This window comes from Euleptes europaea, chromosome 16 (assembly GCF_029931775.1).
Source record: "Euleptes europaea isolate rEulEur1 chromosome 16, rEulEur1.hap1, whole genome shotgun sequence".
NCBI lineage: Eukaryota > Metazoa > Chordata > Lepidosauria > Squamata > Sphaerodactylidae > Euleptes > Euleptes europaea.
In genome coordinates, this window is record NC_079327.1 from 42,405,324 (window position 1) to 42,428,057 (window position 22,734).

General features: G+C 41.1%; 1 protein-coding gene across 1 annotated transcript in view; it reads right to left on the reverse strand.

Moving 5' to 3' along the window:
• ARHGAP6 (Rho GTPase activating protein 6) overlaps window positions 1–22,734 on the reverse strand; it is a 65,037-nt gene that overhangs the window by 28,166 nt on the left and 14,137 nt on the right. The window contains exons 2-4 of the mRNA XM_056861894.1: window positions 14,850–14,921; window positions 4,630–4,886; window positions 1,116–1,311 (exon numbers count right to left, since the gene is read on the reverse strand). Coding sequence (XP_056717872.1) covers window positions 1,116–1,311; window positions 4,630–4,886; window positions 14,850–14,921 — 525 coding nt within the window. The remainder of the gene's footprint in view (window positions 1–1,115; window positions 1,312–4,629; window positions 4,887–14,849; window positions 14,922–22,734) is intronic.

Genomic DNA, 22,734 nt, shown 5'->3' on the forward strand with positions numbered 1-22,734 from the left:
ATGGCCTCCGTCTCCCAGAGCGAGAACATAGATATAGTGAGCATTACAGAAAGCTGGTGGACGAGAAACAGTCATTTCTGGATACAAACTCTATAGAAATGACAGGGAAGGGCCTATTGGAGGGGTATTGGTATGTATATCAGAGAAGGCATAGTGTCTAACAAACTAGAAACCATAAAAAGGACAGAATTGTCCGCAGAATCCTTGTGGGTGATGATTCTGGGCCCCAAAGGTACTGGGGTCATCTGCTGAAGCTGGAGGGTGAGAAATTCCAAACAGATAAAAGGAAGTATTTTTTCATACAATTCATAGTTAAATTGTGGAATGCCTGCCCCAGGATGTGGTGATGGCTGCCAACTTGGAAGGCTTTAAGAGGGGAGTGGATGTGTTCATGGAGGAAAGGGGTATTCATGGCTACTAGTAAAAATGGCTACTACTAGTCATGATGCATACCTATTCTCTCTGGGATCAGAGGAGCATGCCTATTATATTAGGTGCTGTGGAACACAGGCAGGATGCTGCTGCAGTTGTCTTGTTTGTGGGCTTCCTAGAGGCACCTGGTTGGCCACTGTGTGAACAGACAGCTGGACTTGATGGACCTTGGTCTGATCCAGCATGGCCTTTCTTATGTTCTTATGATGTACCTGAGTGCCAAAAATCCAGCTGTATGTAACTGAAGTATGCATTAGGTGAAAATGTCTGTTCAGCTACCATGTTAATGTTCATATGTTTATGGAGACTAGCCATAACCGATATTTAAAAATTTTTAAGGTCTGATGTTCAAACTGGATCCGCCTATATAAATGGATCCTTCCATCCATATGTAAAGTAGTACGTGACTATTTTCAATCAAAATTGAAGCATTTGAGAAGGAGATCCCTTATATTATCAAAAAAGTTTTTTTTTGGGTGGGGGGAGATGCTTAAAAGCAATGTTAGTGATTTAACACAGAGTGGAGGTATAATTTCATTCCCCCCCCCCTTACATTCCATTTGGGGTTAAAACATACATACTTTCCATGCCAATAGGAAGATATGTGAATAAATACATCTTCCAGTTACATCTAGGTTGACTGTGAAGGTATATGTCCCATAACTAAGTTGAAACACACTTACCGTGCTTTTCTAAATGCTGGCAACAGCTGTCTACTAGCCGTGGAACCTGCCTGTAAATCGGATTGAGACTTAGTTTCTTGTCCCTGGCCTTTTCTTTCTTGCTCTGCATTTCAGAAGGCAAAGACAGCTGCAGAGCTTCTAGCAGCCGGGACTGACTGTCATCAAGATCCGTAATAGAGTCGACAGACATTGCACCCTGCAACACACACACAAATGCAAGCAATGGGTAGGTATGCAGGTATTAAACTGGCTGCCCCAGACCCATTTGGATTCTGAGCTCTTAGAATGTCCACAAACCCAAGTTTCTCTTCAAAATGTAAAATTAGCATTGAGGAATGTGTATATTAACCAAGTAATAGAAACTTTTAAGAAATTTATGTCAGTGAAGCATTACTAGAGAAAGAAAAGTTCCTCTTCAACTGTAATTACATCAAATAGATATTTCCTATTTTTTTAAAAAATTAAGTCTGAAAAATTAAGTGCAAAATTAATCTTCTGCTTCAATTATCTCTTATAGGTCAAAGATCTTTCTCCTCTTTTTCTTCACTATGAAGCACACTATGAAGCTGGAAAAACAAACATAACAAAAACAGTATAGGATAGAGAGAAGACCTGGGGGTGTTTAGGGTCTTCATTCACCTACAGTATCAGATTTGACAGTAAAAAATTCTGGAGATTATTTAGTTAATAAATATCCACTACATCTGCTCCATATGTGTAGAAATCGTATGTGTATGAGCATCATATATTTTTCTGATTATCAAGGGTCTGCTGCCAAATGCTTGACAAACACAAATACAAGAATTTTTGAACAACATTTACTATCATGCCTAAGGTGTTCTGGAGCAATTTTTCTTCTTTTACTTTTAACATACTTATTTGATTATACTGTTAAAATATACTTGTGGGTGAGAAGTAGAGCTGTTGAAAAAAAAATTCGGCAAAATTCGGATTCAGCAAAATTCATCCCGTTTTTATTCGGGAAATGCCAAACTCCGAATTCCCCCTATTTGGATTCGTGGAATTCGGCTTGAAATTCCGCGTTCCCGAATAAAGCTGGCAGTGGGGATCAGTTTAAAGAGCCCAGAGAAGGTGGGTGGGTGGCTCTTTAAACAGATCCCCACTGCCATCCCTGGCAGCGCAGAGCACTTTAAAGCCCCCCCGCCCCCCTTCCCAAAAACTCCTTGACATTCAATCTGCCATAGAGAAAAGCCATTTAGATATGAACATAATGGATAAAGGAAGCAAGTATATTTAAACTCAGAAACTGGTATAAAGCAGCTATCAAGGTTCCTGTAAAAAGAATAAAAAGGTGAACGTTCCCTGTTATTCCTGACCCATGGGATGACGTCACATCCCGACGTTTACTAGGCAGACTTTGTTTACGGGGTGGTTTGCCAGTGCCTTTCCCAGTCATCTTCCCTTTACCCCCAGCGAGCTGGGTCCTCATTTTACCGACCTCGGAAGGATGGAAGGCTGAGTCAACCTTGAGTTGGCTACCTGAAACCAACTTCAGTTGGGATCGAACTCAGGTCGTGAGCAGAGCTTGAGTGCAGTACTGCAGCTTACCACTCTGCGCCACGGGGCAGAATAGACATCTCTAATATTTGGTCTCTGATACTGCCAAAAAGGCTGCATGGTTTCTACTGTTTAGGTCTCCAAAAGAATTCTAGTAGATATTAAAATTCTTACATTCCATAAAAGAACCATTTGTCAGAACCTAGAGAAACCATGCACATACTCTTCAACTCTTAATTATGCTCTTTCATCATTCTTGCTAAAATACTTTGCCAGAAAACAGAATACCAATTCCACTAACAAAAAATAATTGGCTAGCACTATTTACCTATTTAACAATACAACAGTAAGCTGATACATTTAATGCCTTTGTGGTAAAACATAAGCATTAAGGAAAAAATCCACAATCAAACTTGCCATATGTTGAAACAAAATGAGCAACGCTAATTCTGAAAAGAGCCCATTATTATTCAATTAAACCTTTAAACAAGCATGAACACACATGGCAAAAACACTTGCTCAAACCAGATAGACAACACCGTGTGGTCGCAATTTTACTCATAGTTGCCAATGCACCATATTATCCAACCATATTATCAAAAGACAATATGGATTGTATGAATATGGGGACTATTCTTCGAACTAGCAACTATGAGTAAGATTGTGACCACATGGCATTGTCTATGGTATGCTATTTTTATTTTTAAAAGTACAAGTAAATACTATAGAAATTACAAAAATGTTCTGAAACATATTTGTAATGTAAATTAAAAAATCTGTATATAAATCTCACAAAATGAGCAAAATTAAAGAAAAAAGAAATGACACTCTAGTAAGATTCTCCAATTGTGTACAAAACACTATATTATAGAAGAGAGTTCCCAACTAGCAAGTAGAATGAATAAGCAGGACACAAATGCATACAGCATTTATTTCATTTCTATAGTACACAATCTACGGCTTCCAACTAATTATTTCATAGATGTGAGAAGCTAAAACAGAATATTTTATGTGTATACCAATTCTAACGCTAAAATCTGATGTACACTTAGTTGTGAGTAGCTGCTACTGAGTCAGTGTCTTCTGAGTAAGTATTGATAGTATCAAGGTCAAGGAAAGGGTTTATTTTGCACTGAGTTATATAATGGAAGTCAAAGAAGGGAAGACAGGGCTCTTGATACAATGAGTGAAGTATAAATTAGTAAATTCTAGATCGAAGCTGTCATGCCCTTTACAATGTCTTGTTTCAGTGTTATTGTCAAAAATAGAATACTCCAAATTACAGATGCTTGCACGAATTTTAAATGGATGAGAAACAAATGGCCCAAAACAAATTTAGGGAAAAGAATTGTAGGTATCCATTTTTCACTTCAGAGATTTAAGCCATATGTCTAGGAGAAGAAAGTCCTTCTCCCAGGCATCCTGTGTATTCCATGAGGATCACTGCTCTCTGTGAGGGACCCCAGACTGACAAGGGGAAATTACATGCATCAGCTTTGACTACTTCCAGTGGCCAGTGTCTGATTTGCAACTCTTATACTGGTGACTTTTATGAAGCAGGAGACTTTTTAAGTTTATATCCAATGCAAGGAAAAACCCCTGAGGCTTTATTTTATACGCACACACACAAGGATTTTTATATTTTGGACCGTAATTCTCATTAACGTAAGCCATCGACTATAAACAAATGAGGAAACAAAAGTAAAAGGTTGTTCCTCAATAATTTGAAGACCAACCAGAATCTGATTTGGAGAACGAAAAGTTTCCAAAGAATCCTTCGGTCCCCTGAGGTGTTGGCAAGAGCCTTGTGTCCATCTCATTCTCTCCCACGAACAGCTGGGAAAGAGAGATGACTGTTAAAATTACAACTTCTATTGTTTCAGTCATGGCTAACTTTAACTAAGCAGCAGCAGAACAGATCTGGGATTGTCACTTCAGTGAGCAGCAACGCCCACAGTGCCAGCAGGGTTTACACATCCCTCACCAGGACACTTACTCTCCTCCTTGCTCGCGGGGCTGGCTCTGGTGTGTTAGGTGAAGTGGATTCATTTGGCGTTTCCGAGGTGGAGCTAAGAGATGAGTTACTGCTTGAGAGTTCTTTGTTCTGCCTCTTATTTCCAAATGGCAAAAGGGAAGCTACAAACTCTGAAACTTCCTTCTGCTCTTCTTTCTGAGTATCCTGCTTCAGTTTGTAGGCCCGATCATTAGCTATTACTTGTGATAATGGCATTCCAAAAGCTTGCGGTACAAATTCTGAAAAAACAAACAAAAAACACCTACTTATTTAAAATGCTAAAACAAATAAGCTTCCTGAAGGGTTATTTTTCCCTGTTAAGACACTAAATGTTTAACACATTAAAATGGATTCTGTATCTCCCAGACAACAGATTAATAAAAGATTAATAACATTGCATTGAGTAGTTAGCATTTTCACATCTGGTAGGTAAACCTCCTTAAGGCTTCAGAAGCAGTTGTATGGAGGGGGGGTGTTAGCAGAGATGAAGAATAAGAATGGGAAGGGGGAGGTAAAAGAAAAAAGAAGTCAGGTATACAGGATGAAGAGTTGATTTTTCAGCAATTCCAGTAGCTTGTAAAAATACACTATTATAATTTAAATTTCAGCTGTATTGATGGAGCAAGGAAGAAAGGAACCCGTGCATGTGCATACCGTCAAAGGACCGTTAGGTAAGACCTAAACTGCCAAAACCTTTTATACTTGTATTATACTTGTATTTCGTATATTATAAGTGTTTATGTAATGTTAGCCGCCCTGAGTCCAGCTAGCTGGGGGAGGGCATGGTAAAAATAAAATTATTATTATTATTATTAGTAGTATTAGTAGTAGTAGTAGTAGTAGTAGTAGTGGTGGTGGTGGTGGTATTTAATAATATTAAAATTCAATTAAAGGTTGACAGTGAACAAACAATTTGAACACAGATTATTTTAAGTTAACCCTTTGCTTAGCAGGGGACGTGTTGCTCAGTGCAACAGTGAATGTGGATGTGTACTGGATGGCCCAGGCTAGCCTGATCTCATCAGATCTCAGAAGCTAAGCAGGGTCAGCCCTGGTTAGTATTTGGATGGGAGACCATCGAGGAAGACCAGGGTTGCTGTGCAGAGGAAGGCGCTGGCAAACCACCTCTGTTAGTCTCTTGCCATGAAACCCCCCCCCCCAAAAGGGTGGCCGTAAGTCGGCTGCGACTTGACGGCACTTTACACACACACACTTTAACATACCAATGGCTTGATTTCCCTTGACTACTGTTAATGATGGACAGTCAATGTGTTTTATTAAAAAGGCACACTGTCATATCTTAAACCAAGCATGAGCCATACATACGTAAATGAAAAAGTAACAAAACATTATAGCAAGAACACTTGAAACCAAACTGTTTCCCAGAAATGAACAGGCTACTTAATATTCGCAATGGAATCTCTTCCCTCTTTTAGACAACCTAATGCATGCTGAAGTCCCCAGTGGAAACTACTGTTGGGCAATTCAAACAAACAGCAAGAAATACTTGATATTTACAGAAAGGGTCAGAAAGTAAACACAAAAGAAGACTGTATGTTCTGGTTACAACAAATTTAAAATAAAACATTTATTCATAGCAGTATGTTTTTTTCCAGCAATGGAATGAGGTAAGGTACTCTATGACTCTACCAGGTACAATAAAATAGAATTATCATAAGGATTCATCGAAGTGACATCGTCCAATGAGGAAGTTCAAGGGATCTATCCACACCATCGATTCAATCTGAATAAAAATAAATTATATTGCAACAAGACATCTTGCCTTTAATACTTGTTGAAATTTTTGTGCTGTTATACTACATATGTTTCTTTATTTTATCATGCACTAATTTATTATGCAGTAGTGGTAATTCCACCATCACTTTTCAGGGAGTGTGGGTTGATAAAATACTTTAGGAGCTATGATTTAAACATACACAGTTAAAAAAAGCACGTAACATTAAAAACCCATCTGTTTGCCCAGAAGGGTCGACTCGGTACCATCAAAATTCCCAAGAAATAAAATGAATAGACTGGCAACAAACTGACATACTGAGAACTACCTATTTGCCTCAAAATAGGCACTGAGTGTCAACATGCAAAAACCAATCTTCTATTTAGCTATACAAAGGGAAAGTACAAAAAGACTGTTTTTTGCACAAATCTGTGTGAAAACTAGGAGACAGGAATGATTTAATAGGAAGTGTTCAAATCCAAGTGGTGGTAACTGATCAATTTTTAGCTTAAAAATTAATTTTTCTACCAACAAATGAAAGGTTCTTTAGGTTTCAATTTTAGCAGTCTTCATTCTTTTAAACTACATAGGTGTAAAAAAAATAATTAATGCCTTTAAGCAGCACTCATTTTATACAGTTTGTAAAAAAAAAAATTTTTAGGAGGCTGCACAGCAGTGCCTCCTCCCTGCTGTCCACACACGCCGAATATCAGGAATGCGCTGTAAGTGCCAATGATGCAGGAGTACCATCTCTCCACTCACTGCCCAGAGGAGGAAGTCCCCTGCTCTATACCACAACAGATCATCCAACGCCAACAACTGGTGGGCAAATAAGTGGTAATAACAATTAGGAAAAAAAACTGCACCAATCAGTGTGCACTGGTAGATGTTGCTGCTCCTAGAAGCCATACTTGATGGCTGAGTGCAAAAGCAGCCCCAGACATCATGTCTACCCTCTCTTACTATCTAAATAAGGGACGGACGGAGCCAAAGGATGATAAGGTGGTGTAGCACTCTTGGAGGAGGCACTGGAAGGCATTCCATGGAACAAATCAGCCCCTCTTCCCAATGTCCCCTCAAGGCTAATTCTTCCTGTGTTTCATTTTTCATGACTTCTTGCTGCGTGCAAGTAACAATTTCTTTGAGGAATCCAAACTTGTGGGTTTGCTGTGGCATTGGGAATTTCAGAGAAGATTATTATTTCACTGAAGATTTCCTGTGCATAATTTCCTCTATATACAAGTAGGTCCTGTTGGTTGCTACGGCTTGGTTCTGCAGCACTAGAATTCTGGACATTTTACTTATTGGTGTGAGATGAAATGGACCAAATAGTTGCGGGAAAGGAGATAGAACTGACATATTAGCTATTGATATTAGCTATTGAGTGCCTCAGGGATCTTTCCTGGGCCCTGAGTTGTTCAATATCTTTATAAATTATTTGGATGAAGGAATAGAGGGGATGCTTATTAAATTTGCAGATGATACTAAATTGGGAGGGGTAGCAGATACGGTAGAAGACAGAGCCAGGATGATCTTGACAGGCTGGAGAATTGAGCTAAAAATAATAAAATGCACTTCAACAAAGATAAATGTAAAGTTCTGCATTTAGGTAGGAAAAATCAAATGCATAATTATAGGATGGGGGAGAGTAGTAGTATGTGTGAAAAGGATCTTGGGGTCTTAGTAGACCAAACACTGAACATGAATCAGCAGTATGATCTGATAGCTAAAAAGGCAAATGCGGTCTTGGGCTGTATTAACAGAAGTATAGTGTCCAGATCACGCAAAGTGATGGTATCGCTTTACTCTGCTCTGGTTAGACCTCACCTAGAGTATTGTGTTCAGTTTTGGGCACCGCAATCTAAGAAGGATGTAGACAAGCTGGAATGTGTCCAGAGGAGGGCAACAAAGATGGTGAGGGGTCTGGAGACCAAGTCCTATCAGGAAAGGTTGAAGGAGCTGGGTATGTTTAGCCTGAAGAGAAGACTGAGAGGGGATATAACCATCTTCAAGTACTTAAAGGGCTGTCATATAGAGGAGGGTGTCAAGTTGTTTTCTGTTGCTCCAGAAAGTCGGACCAGAACCAGACAGTTGAAATTAAATCAAAAGAGTTTCCATCTAGACATTAGGAAGAATTTTCTAACAGAGAGCATCCTCCATGGAACAGGCTTCCTCGGGAGGTGGTAAGCTCTCCTCCCCTTGAGGTTTTTAAGAAGAGGTCAGATGGCCATCTGTCAGCAATGCTGCTTCTGTGACCTTAGGCAGATGATGAGAGGGAAGGCATCTTGGCCATCTTCTGGTCACTGGGGGTGTGGGGGGGAGGTAGTTGTGAATTTCCTGCATTGTGCAGGGGGTTGGACTAGATGATCCTGGTGGTACCTTCCAACTCTATGTTTCTATGATTCTACGATATCACGAAGGTCCGGGCTTGGATTCTAAGCCTTGCTTCCAAGGTACCTTTTCTCAAAGTGGTGGTATTCCTCAGCTGCAAAGTACAATTCTCCAGCTCTTGGCATTCATACACACACAAAGTGTCTTCCAATGAGTCAAAAAGCACCTAGCACCAGAGGAATGCACTGCAATGCAAGGGACCACTTTAATTGACAAAGCACAGCACAAGCAGAAGCAAGGCTTGGGATCCAGGCCCCTCAATGGTTCCTTCCCAGTAAGCTTTGAGAAGCTGCTTTTCTCATTATGGTTTCTGACAAACATCGGGCTCTTGCACAGATAAATGTTAGTAGATTCCCCAAATACACCATATTCATTATCCCTCCCTCTAATCTTTCCAACAGTTTGCCTCATTTTTACATAGACTTACATCGCATTCCTGAGGTCTTTGAAGGCCTTTGGAGGCCGGCGCCGGCCCACGCCGACACAAGGGCCCACAGTGCAGGAGGCGCACGGTGGCGTTTGTGGCCCCAGAGCCGGCGAGCAGGCCCAGACGCCTGTCTTTGGCCACTGCCAGAGCCTGCCGTGTTCCCAGGGCATTACGGGGCGTTAAGGTGCCAGTGAGGGGGCAGGGCCGCCGTTAGGCACCCTCTTGAGCTGTTTCGACTTGGGAATGCCCCCTTTTATTTTGGGTTACGGATTTTTGGCGCTGGGCAGAGGTTTCGGATGGGCCAAAACCTTCTCTTCCGGTCAGGAATGCGCTGATGGTGGTTCAGCAGCAAAAGATGGAAAGAGCCACACTTGCTTGTTCAAGCATTACTACAGAAGAATATTTATCTTACAATAAAGGTATAGCGAAAATCACAGGTTGCTACTTGGTTGAAACAGAATGAATTTATCTGTAAAAAGCTATAGTCTCGCCATATAATCATGATCCAGAAGACTAAATCTAAAATCTAATCTCCATTAATAAAAGACTTGCTCACACAATTGCTCATTTAAAATGTTTATACTCAGAGACAGAAACAACCGTGGATTCCTGGAAAAATGAAGCTCTTGGCTTATTGCTTTTTCATTACGGTAAAAGAGATCATGTAAACAGTAGCAAGGTAGCTGTCTTTGGAATGAAGTGTGGGTGGAGTTTTCCCAAGAGAATGGCCCAAGATGGTAATCACAGGTACATGGATCAAATAATATCCCAGTCCACGTGAATGCAGGCTGTTTCACCATAATAATGTTAAGTTAGCAACTTCTGAAACAGTCTTAGATCATGGATGATGTAAAGGAACACTTTTGCTTAACAGAGGGAACATTTTGTACGCTTCTTACTGTTTATCTGCATAAAGTCATGTCATAGGCTTATGAAACATACTTTGGAAATCCTACATTCTTCTCCTTAGTTACAGCCTTCCTACTAGTATACAAGCATTAAACTACAGGCTTATCATATAAAACACAACATCTGCAAATCAAGGCATGGAGGCAGGCAAAAGCAGGAGAGCACCACTGTGAATGAGAATGCTCAAGACACATCTGTGAGAGGACGCCTACACGTGCTGTGCTGCACAGAGAAGAATGTTTGTTTTGGAGAGGTTGCCTGGCAATGAAAGACATTCACTTTATAAAATAAACTCCTGAAATGCTTGTTAAAAACACAATTGTGCGAGCACCGAACAGAACATTTTCAACTCACTGTCAAGCACAAAGAGGAAGGGTGGGGGTCGGGGGCTGACTATGAATGTTGCTTGGAGCAGTGTGGGTTGACCATGAATCAAGTCTCTGCAGTGCACTCATATCCTTAAAGAAAGGAACAATACTGAGAGGTTTATTTAAGTGATTGGGCATAACACAAAGGAGAAACCCCAGAAAGTCATATTCTGCTTGGAAGGCAGCCAACTCTTCGAGTTTCCTCATGTTTAATGCACACAAGACACACAGTCACAGTTTTGCTGGAGCACATTCACTTCAGTAACCACTGTGGGCCAGTTTACAAAAGTTCACATGTAGAATGTGTAGGTGAGGGTGGTTCTCAAGGTAAATCGCAGGGGAGGACATGTTTCTTTGACATGAATATCATTATAAGGCAGTAACGGACACAATGGGTCAGTTCCAACATAACACCATACCATGGTTTAATGGAACTAACCACAGTTAGTCTGTCAAACCAGGATCTGAAGCTGGTTCATTTAGCAGAGTTAGTCTTAGCTACAGCTTCATAGCCAGATTCGAGTGCAATAGCACCTTAGAGACCGACAAGATTTTTGGGGTGTGAGCTTTCCAGAGCCAAAGCTCCCTTTATCACATATCTGACATATTTTGATTGTATCTCAAAAGCTCATAACCTCTAAATCTTGTTGGTCTCTAAGGTCCGACTGGATTCAAGCTGGAACCTTGGACACTTCCTGTGAAAGTTCCTTCTGCTCTGAGGTAAGGAGGGCATCTAGCTGGTTCTACTGCAGACCAACACAGCTATAGTACTATAGTAGGTAAAAAGGTAAAGGTCCCCTATGCAAGCACCGGGTCATTCCTGACCCATGGGGTGACGTCACATCCCGATGTTTCCTAGGCAGACTTTGTTTACAGGGTGGTTTGCCAGTGTCTTCCCCAGTCATCTTCCCTTTACCCCCAGCAAGCTTGGTACTCATTTTACCGACCTCGGAAGGATGGAAGGCTGAGTCAACCTTGAGCCGGCTACCTGAAACCGACTTCCGTTGGGATCGAACTCAGGTCGTGAGCAGAGCCTGAACTGCAGTACTGCAGCTTACCGCTCTGTGCCACGGGGTTCTTAGTACTATAGTATCCTGTCTTATTTCTGGCTTGTTTCCTGATGACACTCAGCACCAACCATGCCTACAGAGCCACCTGGAAATTTCTGGACGTTTTGTGAGGGAAAGGACCCAGCAGGTTATGCCATAGCGTTCACCCTCCAAAACAGCCATTTTTTCTCCAGGGCAATTGATCTCTCTAGTCTGGAGAACATTTGCAATTCTGGGAGATCTCCAGGCCCCTTCTGGAGGTTGGCAACACTACTTATTAGACAGAAACTATGGATCGGGGGAGGGGCTGGATGAAGGGAAAGCAAGCAGGGCTGCTTTGCTGCCTGTGTTCCCATCCAAGTCTCCCTCATCTTTTTATATCCAATCTATTCGTGTTAGGGGTTAATATTCTTACTACATGTTAGTTGTTTTGTCAGTTGAGTAATGCACATTTAACACACTTCACTCATGCATGACTGGAAACTGGTGTGCCGTGTGCAGGCTCTTCAAGGGGCTCTGCAGGCTGTGTATGAACACCCTAGTATGCAGTTGGCAGATAGTATTTTATGGTGCATGAAAAACCTGATGGGTTTATGAATTAAAGGGGGGAGGAATACAGTGTTTACTCGGTATGTGCAGCTCAAAAAAATCGGGTTTTTTTTTTTGCTTCGGATAACAGGGAGCCAAAAAATATTGGTATTCCCAGTTTCCAAATACCAGTTTGGTAGTCTGATCCAGGTTTTTTTTTTCCAGGATTCTGACATTTTCCAGCTCCAGTATTCCCTATGGGGAATCTTTCCAGGAGTGCTGGAGGGGCTGTTTTTAAAACTACTGGCACCAAAATTGCAGCAGAGCTACTGATGTCTGTCCTCTCAATAACCCCCAAATTTAAAGTGAATTGGACCAAGAAGTCCAATTCTATGGGCACCTGAATGAGGTGTCCTAGCCATCCTCCATGGATTATTATAAGGAAAAAATGTTTTATAAATGTAAAACCCAAGAATCGCTGCTAATGTACAACCCAAGATTCATCAAAGCCAAATCAAACAGGAATGCTGTTGCGAACCTAGCAAATGTACATTCAGAACATGCAGCCAATGTACAACCCAAGAACCTAAAGCAATGTAAAACCTGAGAATCACTTGCCAATGTACAACTTGTGAATCTAATGTAAACCCTGAGAATCCACCACAAGAAGCAACTCTGGCACAAGCAACTGGAGCAAAGAACACAACTTTGCAAAGTCTACAAAAACAATTTAAACGGGAATAACCTAACACAAATCAAACAGCAAGCCAATACCAAGCCTGGGAAGACACAGATACTCCAGAGAGAAAAAGAAGGTTGGGGGAACAGTCCTGAGAGCCTTCAAATGCTGGCTGCTGATACTCCCAGTTAATCCCAAATATTTATAGGAAGGAAGGAAGGAAGGAAGGAAGGAAGGAAGGAAGGAAGGAAGGAAGGAAGGAAGGAAGGAAGGAAGGAAGGAAGGAAGGAAGGAAGGAAGGAAGGAAGGAAGGAAAGAAAGAAGGAAAGAAGGAAAGAAGGAAAGAAGGAAAGAAGGAAAGAAAGAAAGAAAGAAAGAAAGAAAGAAAGAAAGAAAGAAAGAAAGAAAGAAAGAAAGATGCTCAAATCAATATTTATTCAGACAAACCAAGATCTGAGTGATTATTTGTGAGCTGGATTCTGTTTTCATAAACTAACTATAGTTAAAATAAGCCCTGGGTTTGTATGATATCTGAACTGAACTACTGGACCAGTTCAGGTGCAGCACCAAACTATAGCTTGATTTAACTGTGGCTGGTTTGTGAAATCAATAATCAACTTAAAGACAACTCAAGTCTTGGCTTGCCTTGACAATTAATGGTTTTCCTTCTCTACCACAAGGGACCTGGCTGATATCCCAGCCTGCTTTGCACTGCCCAGCTAAATGTAAAGCCTCACAAGCTCCCTTACCACTGGCTTCTCTCTGTTATCAGAGACCAAAGCCATGATTATAGTTTAATTCCTGCATTCGAATAACTGTTGAAAATACAATTAAGACTAACTATGGTTAATAAGTCCAGCTAAGTTCAGATTCTGGTTTGAGAGATCCAAAATAACTATAGCTAGTGGAATGGCCTACATTTACACAATTATTTTATTTTTATTTGCTTTGTTTATAAGTTGTTTATAGGTTTATAGGTGAATCACAGAATAAAAACCATGCATTTATAGCATAAGACATCCAATAAACAACAAAGGCCAAGGAGGAGAGGAAGGCACAGCTGTGAAGTGGTCTTGGGGAACGGGGAAGAAATAAGGTGGTGCAACCCCCTTGCCTTTCCCTTTTTGAGGCCTGGGGAGACCTGCCAGAGATACTCACCAAGATGGCAGGGGGCAAGCCAGTGTGCAGTGAGAGATTCCCTCCTGCATCCTATGACAGGATCTGTACTAAACAATTTTTAAGGCTTTGCCTGTGCAAAAACTGATTAGCAGCAGAATTTTATCACAACAAAGGAGATTTACAATATTTAATGCTGATAATACAAAAGTATAAGGAGTTTCCATTCTCTGAACTATTAATCAGCAAACCAGACAGAATGCCTATATAAACTTTTATTTTATTGAAAAAATAAAAGATTCTTTTTATTGAGCAACACAGAAAATAACAAAGACAGGAAAAGGTTAACCTACTATTACTGTGGAGATAAATGCTAAAATTATTAAAGTTCCTAGCATTGCTTAATCATATTATAGCAAGTAATAGTTTTAACAAACCAACTCAGGTTTCAGCGTTTTGTCTCACAGCTTTTAGGGATTACACAAAATCTCGCCCAGAGATCTCACTTATTTTTCTGAGACTTCCAGCCAGATAAATCTGATCTGCTTATCACAAGAATATGCATCTATAGAAAAATATCAGTCTTATCTTTCTTTACATTTGATTTATTACTATCATGTGATTATATCTAGATATCTGATTGGTTACAACTAAATATGAGATAAGCAACGTAAGTGCAAATAAGCCAATTAGCAGGTGCATAGGAGATACATCTGATATAGCAAGACAGGAAGGCCAGTCTCAACTCTTAAAAAGCAATTAATCTAGCTTTTTTTTCCTGTAACCATTTCAACTAACTGTCCAAGCCAAAGGTAGAGCTAAGCAACAGAGTTCATAGACAGTTGAAAAAGTGCATAAATAATCAGTCAACTTGCAAACTCAGCAACTTGCTCAGCAACTTAAAACTCAGCAAGAAAAGTGGAGTGATATCATTGCTACCGCTACAAGTGGAGAGGGAGGAGCCTCACAACATTTAGTGTAGATAGGTGTTACGTTGTACCTTTATCTTTGTTTTTCTCCTTTCCGAGGGAGTCCAGTTTCTTTCGTAACGATTTCTTCCTCTTTTGTCCATCTGAGAACGAAGCATAAAAGGAGAAAGTTTAAAACCCATTTCTCTCCATCTCACTGAAAAGAAAAAACTCACAAGCTTCTATATATTCGTCATACATTTTGGGAAACTAACAGAGCAATCCAGCCGAAATATCTTTGGAGAAGCATGACCCCTATTCCGGTATTAGCGCCACCTATGCTGGCTAAGTGGCAGTAATGCTGGTGCCGGGCCACTTACGCCAGCGCTGGGGAGCTGTGCAGCAGTGTCATGCATGGGAGCTGGCAGAGCTGCGACGACAGCATTTCTCCAGTGCACAGGCTCCCGCTGGTGCCAGAGGGGGTGTTCCCAAGGGAAGGCTGACTTTAGTCAGCTCCCTGAGCCCTTTCAACCCAGGAACGTCACCTTTTGCCAGTGTGAACTTGCGCCTGCAAAGCTGGTGGCCTAGCCTCATGAAACTCAATGGGGAAGTTTCATGGGGCTGGGGGGATTTTCTTGATCAGTTTGCTCGCCAGGAGCACCTCTACTCTCCCCCCCCCCCCGGATTGCTCTATAATGCATGTCTGAATAATACTGCTCAATATCTATCTTGGAATAATTTTTGTGGGTAAAGATTAATCAGCTGAAGTTGGTATTGGCTGAATTTTGATCTTAAAGTGATTTGCATGCCATTAAATTGTTAGTTCCTAAGCTCTTTGAAACAGAGAATGTGTGTGTATATTTTTAGACATTTATGGCTGATATCTATATACCAAAGGGTAGTGTGATCTTCTGTCTTTTGCATATCATAATGTTCAGTGTAGTCAATGGAGAAGCCACACAGCCTTCTCTGATGACTTTTGGGCTAAATTACACACACTGAAAAGACTGACAATGGAATAGTTCACCATTCCCTGAAGAAGCAACAAGTGTGTGTGTGCGCGTGTGTAACGATTCTGCTTCTCCAATTTTGGAACCACCTGAGAATTGTGGCATTCTGTGGTAATCTTTCCAGAACTAACCCAGACTGCCACCTTGGACTGACAAGGAATATGCTGCCATGTACCATCATGCACCCGTGCAACTGCCTAATACAATACAAGCCTCTTTTCCTGACAGGTTGTATGATAATACAAACCAAGGTAGGCTGCAGGTAGGCTGACACAATCCACCAGCCTATGAAGCACACTGGCAATGAATATGGCCATTCTCCTTCCACATCTGTGGTTAGCCAAGAGCGGTACCCTTGGTCAAGCCAAGCCAGACATTAAAACTAGGTCTACAAAACTGTACAACTTTGCTAGTCAACCACAGAAATAGGATTGGGGAAAGGGAGAGAATCTGTCACATCTGGAACTGTGTTATTGGGTAACAAACTTGTTAAAGTATTTCTAACGGTGTACAACCTTTGAGCAGCAAGAAAATAAATACTAATTTCTAAATCATCACATTCACGTTAGAAGTTCTATTGCTGCCTTACAGCAGAAGTCAATGATGTTTTCAGCCTTGAAGACTTCATTCAACAGGGTGGACAGGTTTCTTCATGTATTATCTAAAACAAAAAGGTGAGCTGCTGTTGCTTGCTGCACCTTTTATATTTGCATTTGGGAAGCCATAAAATATATATATTTTTTAAAACAGATTATTGAACACAATCCAGTCATTTCAACTACACAGCTGCCTTAACATGTCACTTAAAAAATTCAATAAACCTCCATTTACCACATTTTGTAAGCAATCAATTAGATGTTTACTCTGTTCTTCAACTATTTTTCAGTTTTGTAATTCTATTATATATTAAGAATACAAAACGCACCCTAGCTTAATTTCAGTGGAATGTGGTGAGCCTATCCATTTATTTGCCCTCACATGTTTTCTTTTAGGCTTAGTTCTCACTTGAGATATTAAACCTGCATTTGGTCTGGACACTTCCAACTGTCCAAATGACATAATTCTCCCTTCATATTAGGAACTAAATGTCTGAAGTGCTTCCAAGGAAGAATTACAATCAAATATTTAATGATACACTTCAGATAGGTAATCTAAGAGTTGCCGTGCAGGATAAGACCAAATAAATAGACCAACAGCCATGGACGGATCACCTCTCCAGCTCTATTATTAAGAGGGCTTAGTCTGGGGGAAAAATGTGACGGGCAGGAAAATTTGGTGAGCACCTTGAGGCATCTATTGATGAAGGATGTCTGAGCCAGCTGCCAGGTGGTTATACCTTAGGGGGGCATGGAGAGAATGCTCCCTTGGTGCTGGGCAGCATTGAACAGAACCCTGTTCAGTTGATTCATTTCGGTTTGGCAGCCCGTGATCCAAAGGGGCTGCCAGCTGAGAGGAGGCATGGTCTGCAACTGCCTCTGTCAACACGCCTGGACTTCGTGGATGTTGGACCTCCCCCGGCAGGTAAGTGGACCAAGTGGACAGTCCCCCGGCAGGTAAGTGGAGGCCTGGGGGTTTTCTACCCCTGGGGGGTTTTTTGCTGGTTTTGTGGGGGTGGCGGAGGCTGTGGGCTGGCCTGGCTGCCCAGTGCCCTTTCCCCGCCCTGTGACCACCCTGCCGATCAGTTGATTAGCGGGCCGGGGAACTGGTGAGGCCCTATCACTTCCCAGTGCTGCTGCCTCCCGTCCCTGCTGCCTGGCTCAAGTCCTGGCCCTTCCCAAGACTGGGACTGTGCTGGCGGCAGGGTGTAAGTCCAGGAGAGCCTCGGAGGCGGCCTTCACCATTCCCAGACAAATAGATTCACTCTGAATTCCTGCAGAGTGGAAGTGAGTCCTGGGAAGCTATGATCTGAAGTTTGCATCCTGCCCAGTAGAGGACCGGTGGTTATCTCAGGGGTGGTGGTGAGGTTTTCCTGGCAGGGTGGACTCTGGCACCACTGGAACACTGTCAGCAGGTATTTCTGTCGTGTCAGGACCATGCTGGTCCCTCTGGTCCTCCTCGGCCACCAGTCTTGGCTCCTCAGGCTCTTCCCCTGAATACTCTGGGCTGGTCAGAGGGGATCATGACTACATACTGGAATATCTTATTAACTGTTAAAAGTGCTTCTTTTCATATGAGTTAAAGACACATATATTTATAACAATCCTCAGCTAGCATTCCTCATTTAAGAAAAAAATGCACAAAATATTACAAGAGCAACTGGCACTGACTATAACTCTGCCATTCAGCAAAAGAGATTTAACTCTGTTGAAGTTGACTCTTGGAGACATGCTAGCCTGGCCGCCGGTGCTTTTGCTGACATCCAGTGGTCACATCTGATCACAACTAGGGTCAGCCGGATGCAGGGTTCTGAAGGTTAGCATTAAAAACCTGTAACAATTGCAACAGCAAGAATTTCCTCTAAGGCTCTTCCATTTTTATGCAAGAAAATGTCTATTTTGATATTTTATGGAGCTGGTTTTTATTTATGGATGCTTTTAATATGACAGGAGATTATGTTTTGAACATGTTGTGCTCCACCCTGAGCTCAGCTTTTGCTGCGGAGGGCAGGATATAAATGTAATCAAATAAATAAATAAATAAAATATCCTCTAGTGTGCTCAAGAAATCCTCTTCACTCTCTTGAAGTAACAGTTTCAATTATATATTTTTCAATGAAGAAACAGATTTCTCATGTTGTGTTGAGGAGAAACACTGAGAACAACGAATGACTTCAATACTGGATGTGTTGGCAGCAAATATAACAGCCAATTCCCACATAACATCAGAATTCCATCTGTTTGATCCACTCATTCTCCTTTTATGGCTGCTGTTTTTAATCGGATGGAAAATGTGTGGAATTCCATTTTGTTCCACAATCTAATAGAAATAGTGGATAGTGCCAGAAATGTAAAGAGGCTTACATTATTGCTTCAAACACTTATTACAGAATTCAAGAGATGCCTATGCCCACTATTTAGGATTATTGTATGCTATCTTGTTTTGTTATTATATGGAATATAGTGTTTTAATGACGTTTTAAAGTATGTTTTAATCAATGTTTTATATTGTATAGTTGTAACCCGCTCTGAGCATGGCTGTCTGGGAATGAGGGAGGGCTATAAATGCAATAAATAATTATAAATAAATACATGTTTTTTCTTTTGTTGTGTATTACTACCACCATCACAGCATATAAAAAGTTGACATCACAGACTAGTTTCCAACAGTTAAAACAAAGTCTACATACCTTTTTCATGGTTGCAATGAGTAGCTGACAACTGAAATTAGCAAAATCTTTTTGTACACAAAAGAGATGCTTCTAAAACACATGCAAGCCTGGGCTACAAAATAAATGATCTCATTGTATTCTGAAACGGTAAGTCAATCTCTCTACAATGACTAAACTGACATATGTTTCCTGCTTTGTATTTTTTTTAAAAAGGTCTGGCAATCTGAAAAGCTGGTAACCAGCAGCTGGTTAACATGAATGGGATCCCAAATGACATATATGCAATGCTTTCCAATTGAAAATAGCTGCTTTCCAACCTCAGTACTGACACTCAAAGAATACTAATACAAGGCTAGGGAACTAGGCCAAACCTGCTGAATCCCCAGGCCAAAAATGCAAAAACGCAGGGCATTCCTACAGGAAAAAAGATTTTGATCAAGAAAATTGGGGGAATAAAAAGAATCCTGGCTACTGAAGGAATAATTTTTTTTTAGTGATAGCTAATGACCCCGTGAATAGGGTAGTTTGCTCCCATTAGAATTATTTTGGTTAAACCTCCGGAACAGAAGATTTAGAGACTAGTCACCATAATAAAGGTCCAGCAAGATATGACTCATATTTAGCAGTAGGTATTTAGCAGTAAGTATCTGGCAAGAAAGCCCTGACCTGGGTGGCCCAATCTCGGAAGCTAAGTACTGTTGGCCCTGGTTAATATTTGGATGGGAGCCCACCAAGGAATTCCAGGGTCGTTATGCAGAGGAAGATAATGCAAGCCACCTCTGTTAGTCTCTTGCCTTGAAAACCCCATAAAGGGTTCTCATAAGTCGACTGTGACTTGACGGCACTTCACACACACACACAGCTGTCAAGAATGTGTAACAGTAAAACAAAATGGATATTGATTCTATATAGCAGAGCGAGGTCTAGCAGACCTGATATTACAAAAAAACAAAAACAAAAAAACCTTTCCAAATTGCCATAGAATAACAAGTATTTCATCACTGACACAAAGACTAAGAACATGTTACTGTCAGGTAGGGGCACCACAAATTTTTCAATAAGCCAGTTTGGCACTTCAACTTATTCTCTTTGACACTCACAATCAGACAATGAACTTATTAAGGATATGTTCGAATTATATCAAGAAAACTGAACAGCTGCTGAACAAGTAACAGCTGTCTGCTGGTCTGAAGCCAATTCAATCAGGGGATTGGATGGGAGTCAAGTTCTGACTGACCACACCCTCAGCAAAATAGCTTAGAAAGGGGAGAGGAGAAAAGGGCAATCTGTTTCTTTCTCTCCACTCAATCTGAGAGCTTGGATTGCAGAGAACAGAAGAAATCTCCCCCTTTTCTCTGCACCACAAGTTGATAGCTTGGGGTATGGATAAAATAAAGGAAATTGGTGGGGCTTCTGACCCCCCCTACCCCCAACTAAACTTGCTGCATCTCAGCAATTCTGGGAAGCAACAAAGTTCACAGGATTGGAGATCAGAAGAACCCAACTTCCAGCTGATCAGCTGGGAGTCAACTAGTTATCCCCAAACCCTTGTTGAGTATAGAGCAGTAGGTCCCCAGCAAGAGATCAGAAGCCTAACTTGAAAATAGACAAACACCCAACTGATTAATTGGCTGCTTGATCACCACTGACAAATGGGTAGTTAGCCAAACTGTCAAGTATTTGAGCATCCCTATTGACAGGTAATCACCATTTGCATTTGACACACTGGGAAAATAATGAAAACTGTAGCTCTGAACCAAGGACAAGCTTTGCACATTTTTTTTTTTGTACTCTTGAGCATCACTCATCAGAATCAAAAAGCATTTCTGCCGCCAGTTTGTTAATATAACAATGCATTCTTGGCCTAAACCTTTTGACTATTTTTATTTCCTCTGCAACTGCTCTCACATATCTACCCAAAAAGCATTCACTAAGAGAAGAAAACAGGAAATGAAAAAAGATGGTGTATGGCTTAAATTAAATCTGCAGTAAAATCCCCCACTGATTTCAGCATGTCCAAGATTATCTCAAATGTTCTTACTACAATTTTTGTCATTATATGTGCTATATCAAAGTTGCCCAGTAACATGAAGGTTTTGATGTTCTCCTGAACACAACAGCTCAGCTAAAATTCAATGTCTCCAAGAGCTGAATCTGAGAAAACAGTGCGTTCAAGGGTAGCTTGTACAATGTTTGCAGATTAACAAGTTAAACAAACATTTACACCGAATGGTTACACAATCATTTGCAATAAAATACTTGTTGACATAAATGGACATCCGCATTGTCCCATTTAACTTTTCTGATATCTGGATGTAGCTGGTCTTAGGACAGAAGTCGGTTTCAGGCTCAAGGTTGACTCAGCCTTCCATCTTTCCAAGGTCAGTAAAATGAGTGCTCAGCTTGCTGGGGGTAAAGTGTAGACGACTGGGAAAGGCAGTGGCAAACCACCGCGTAACCATAGTCTGCCTAGTAAACTTTGTTTTGTGATGTCATCCCATGAGTCAGTAATGACTCCGTGCTTGCAGAGGGGACTTACCTTTACCTTTTTTAGAGCTTTTGCACAAGTGGAAATGCAAGAAAAAGACAGCAGTAACTGCCTGCACAATCAGATTTACCCCTACTTGCATTTCCACTTTTGCAAGATATTGTGCAACTGATCCTGAGTTTTCAGTAAGTGAACCTAGTGGCTTCTTTATTCTCAAAATGGCTCCCAAAATACAATATGAGAGAGAGAGAGGCAATTGTTATCCTTCTTGAGGCCATTAAACAAAGCACTGGAGTTTCTCGGCTCATGAGTACCTCTTCAGAGCTCTACTGTACACTGTGTGTGTGTGTGTTAAGTGCCATCAAGTCGCTTCCGACTCATGGTGACCCTATGAATGAAAGTCCTCCAAAATGTCCTATCTTTGACAGCCTTGCTCAGATCTTGCAAATTGAAGGCTGTGGCTTCCTTTATTGAGTCAATCCATCTCTTGTTGGGTCTTCCTCTTTTCCTGCTGCCCTCCACTTTTCCTAGCATGACTGTCTTTTCCAGTGACTCTTGTCGTCTCATGACGTGACCAAAATACGATAGCCTCAGTTTAGTCATTTTAGCTTCTAGGGTCAGTTCAGGCTTGATTTGATCTATAACCCACTGATTTGTTTTTTTGGCAGTCCACGGAATCCGTAACCCTCTCCTCCAACACCACATTTCAAAGGAATCTATTTTCTTCCTATCAGCTTTCTTCACTGTCCAGCTTTCACACCCATACATAGTAATAGGGAATACGATGGAATGAATTAATCTAGTCTTGGTGGCCAGTGACACATCCTTACACTTCAAAATATTTTCTAGCTCCTTCATGGCTGCCCTTCCCAGTCTCAATCTCCTAATTTCTTGGTTGCAGTCTCCCTTTTGGTTGATGGTGGAGCCAAGGAATAGAAAGTCTTGAACAATTTCAATTTCCTCATTGTCAACCTTAATTACTGTACACTAGCCCAGGATAAAGTACATAATCATAGGTTGGGTTTATCATATGACAATTCCCAAAGGCATTCCAGGTGAATGCCTTGAAAACCCCTTAAATGGCTGAAGGCTGACTTGTGAAATCTTGTGCATCATCTGGGTCAGTGGGAATTGTTGCACAAAATGTTGCACAATTCCTTCCATAAGTGGAATTATGCCAAACAGATTTCTTTTGCAGTTCGTGCATTTCT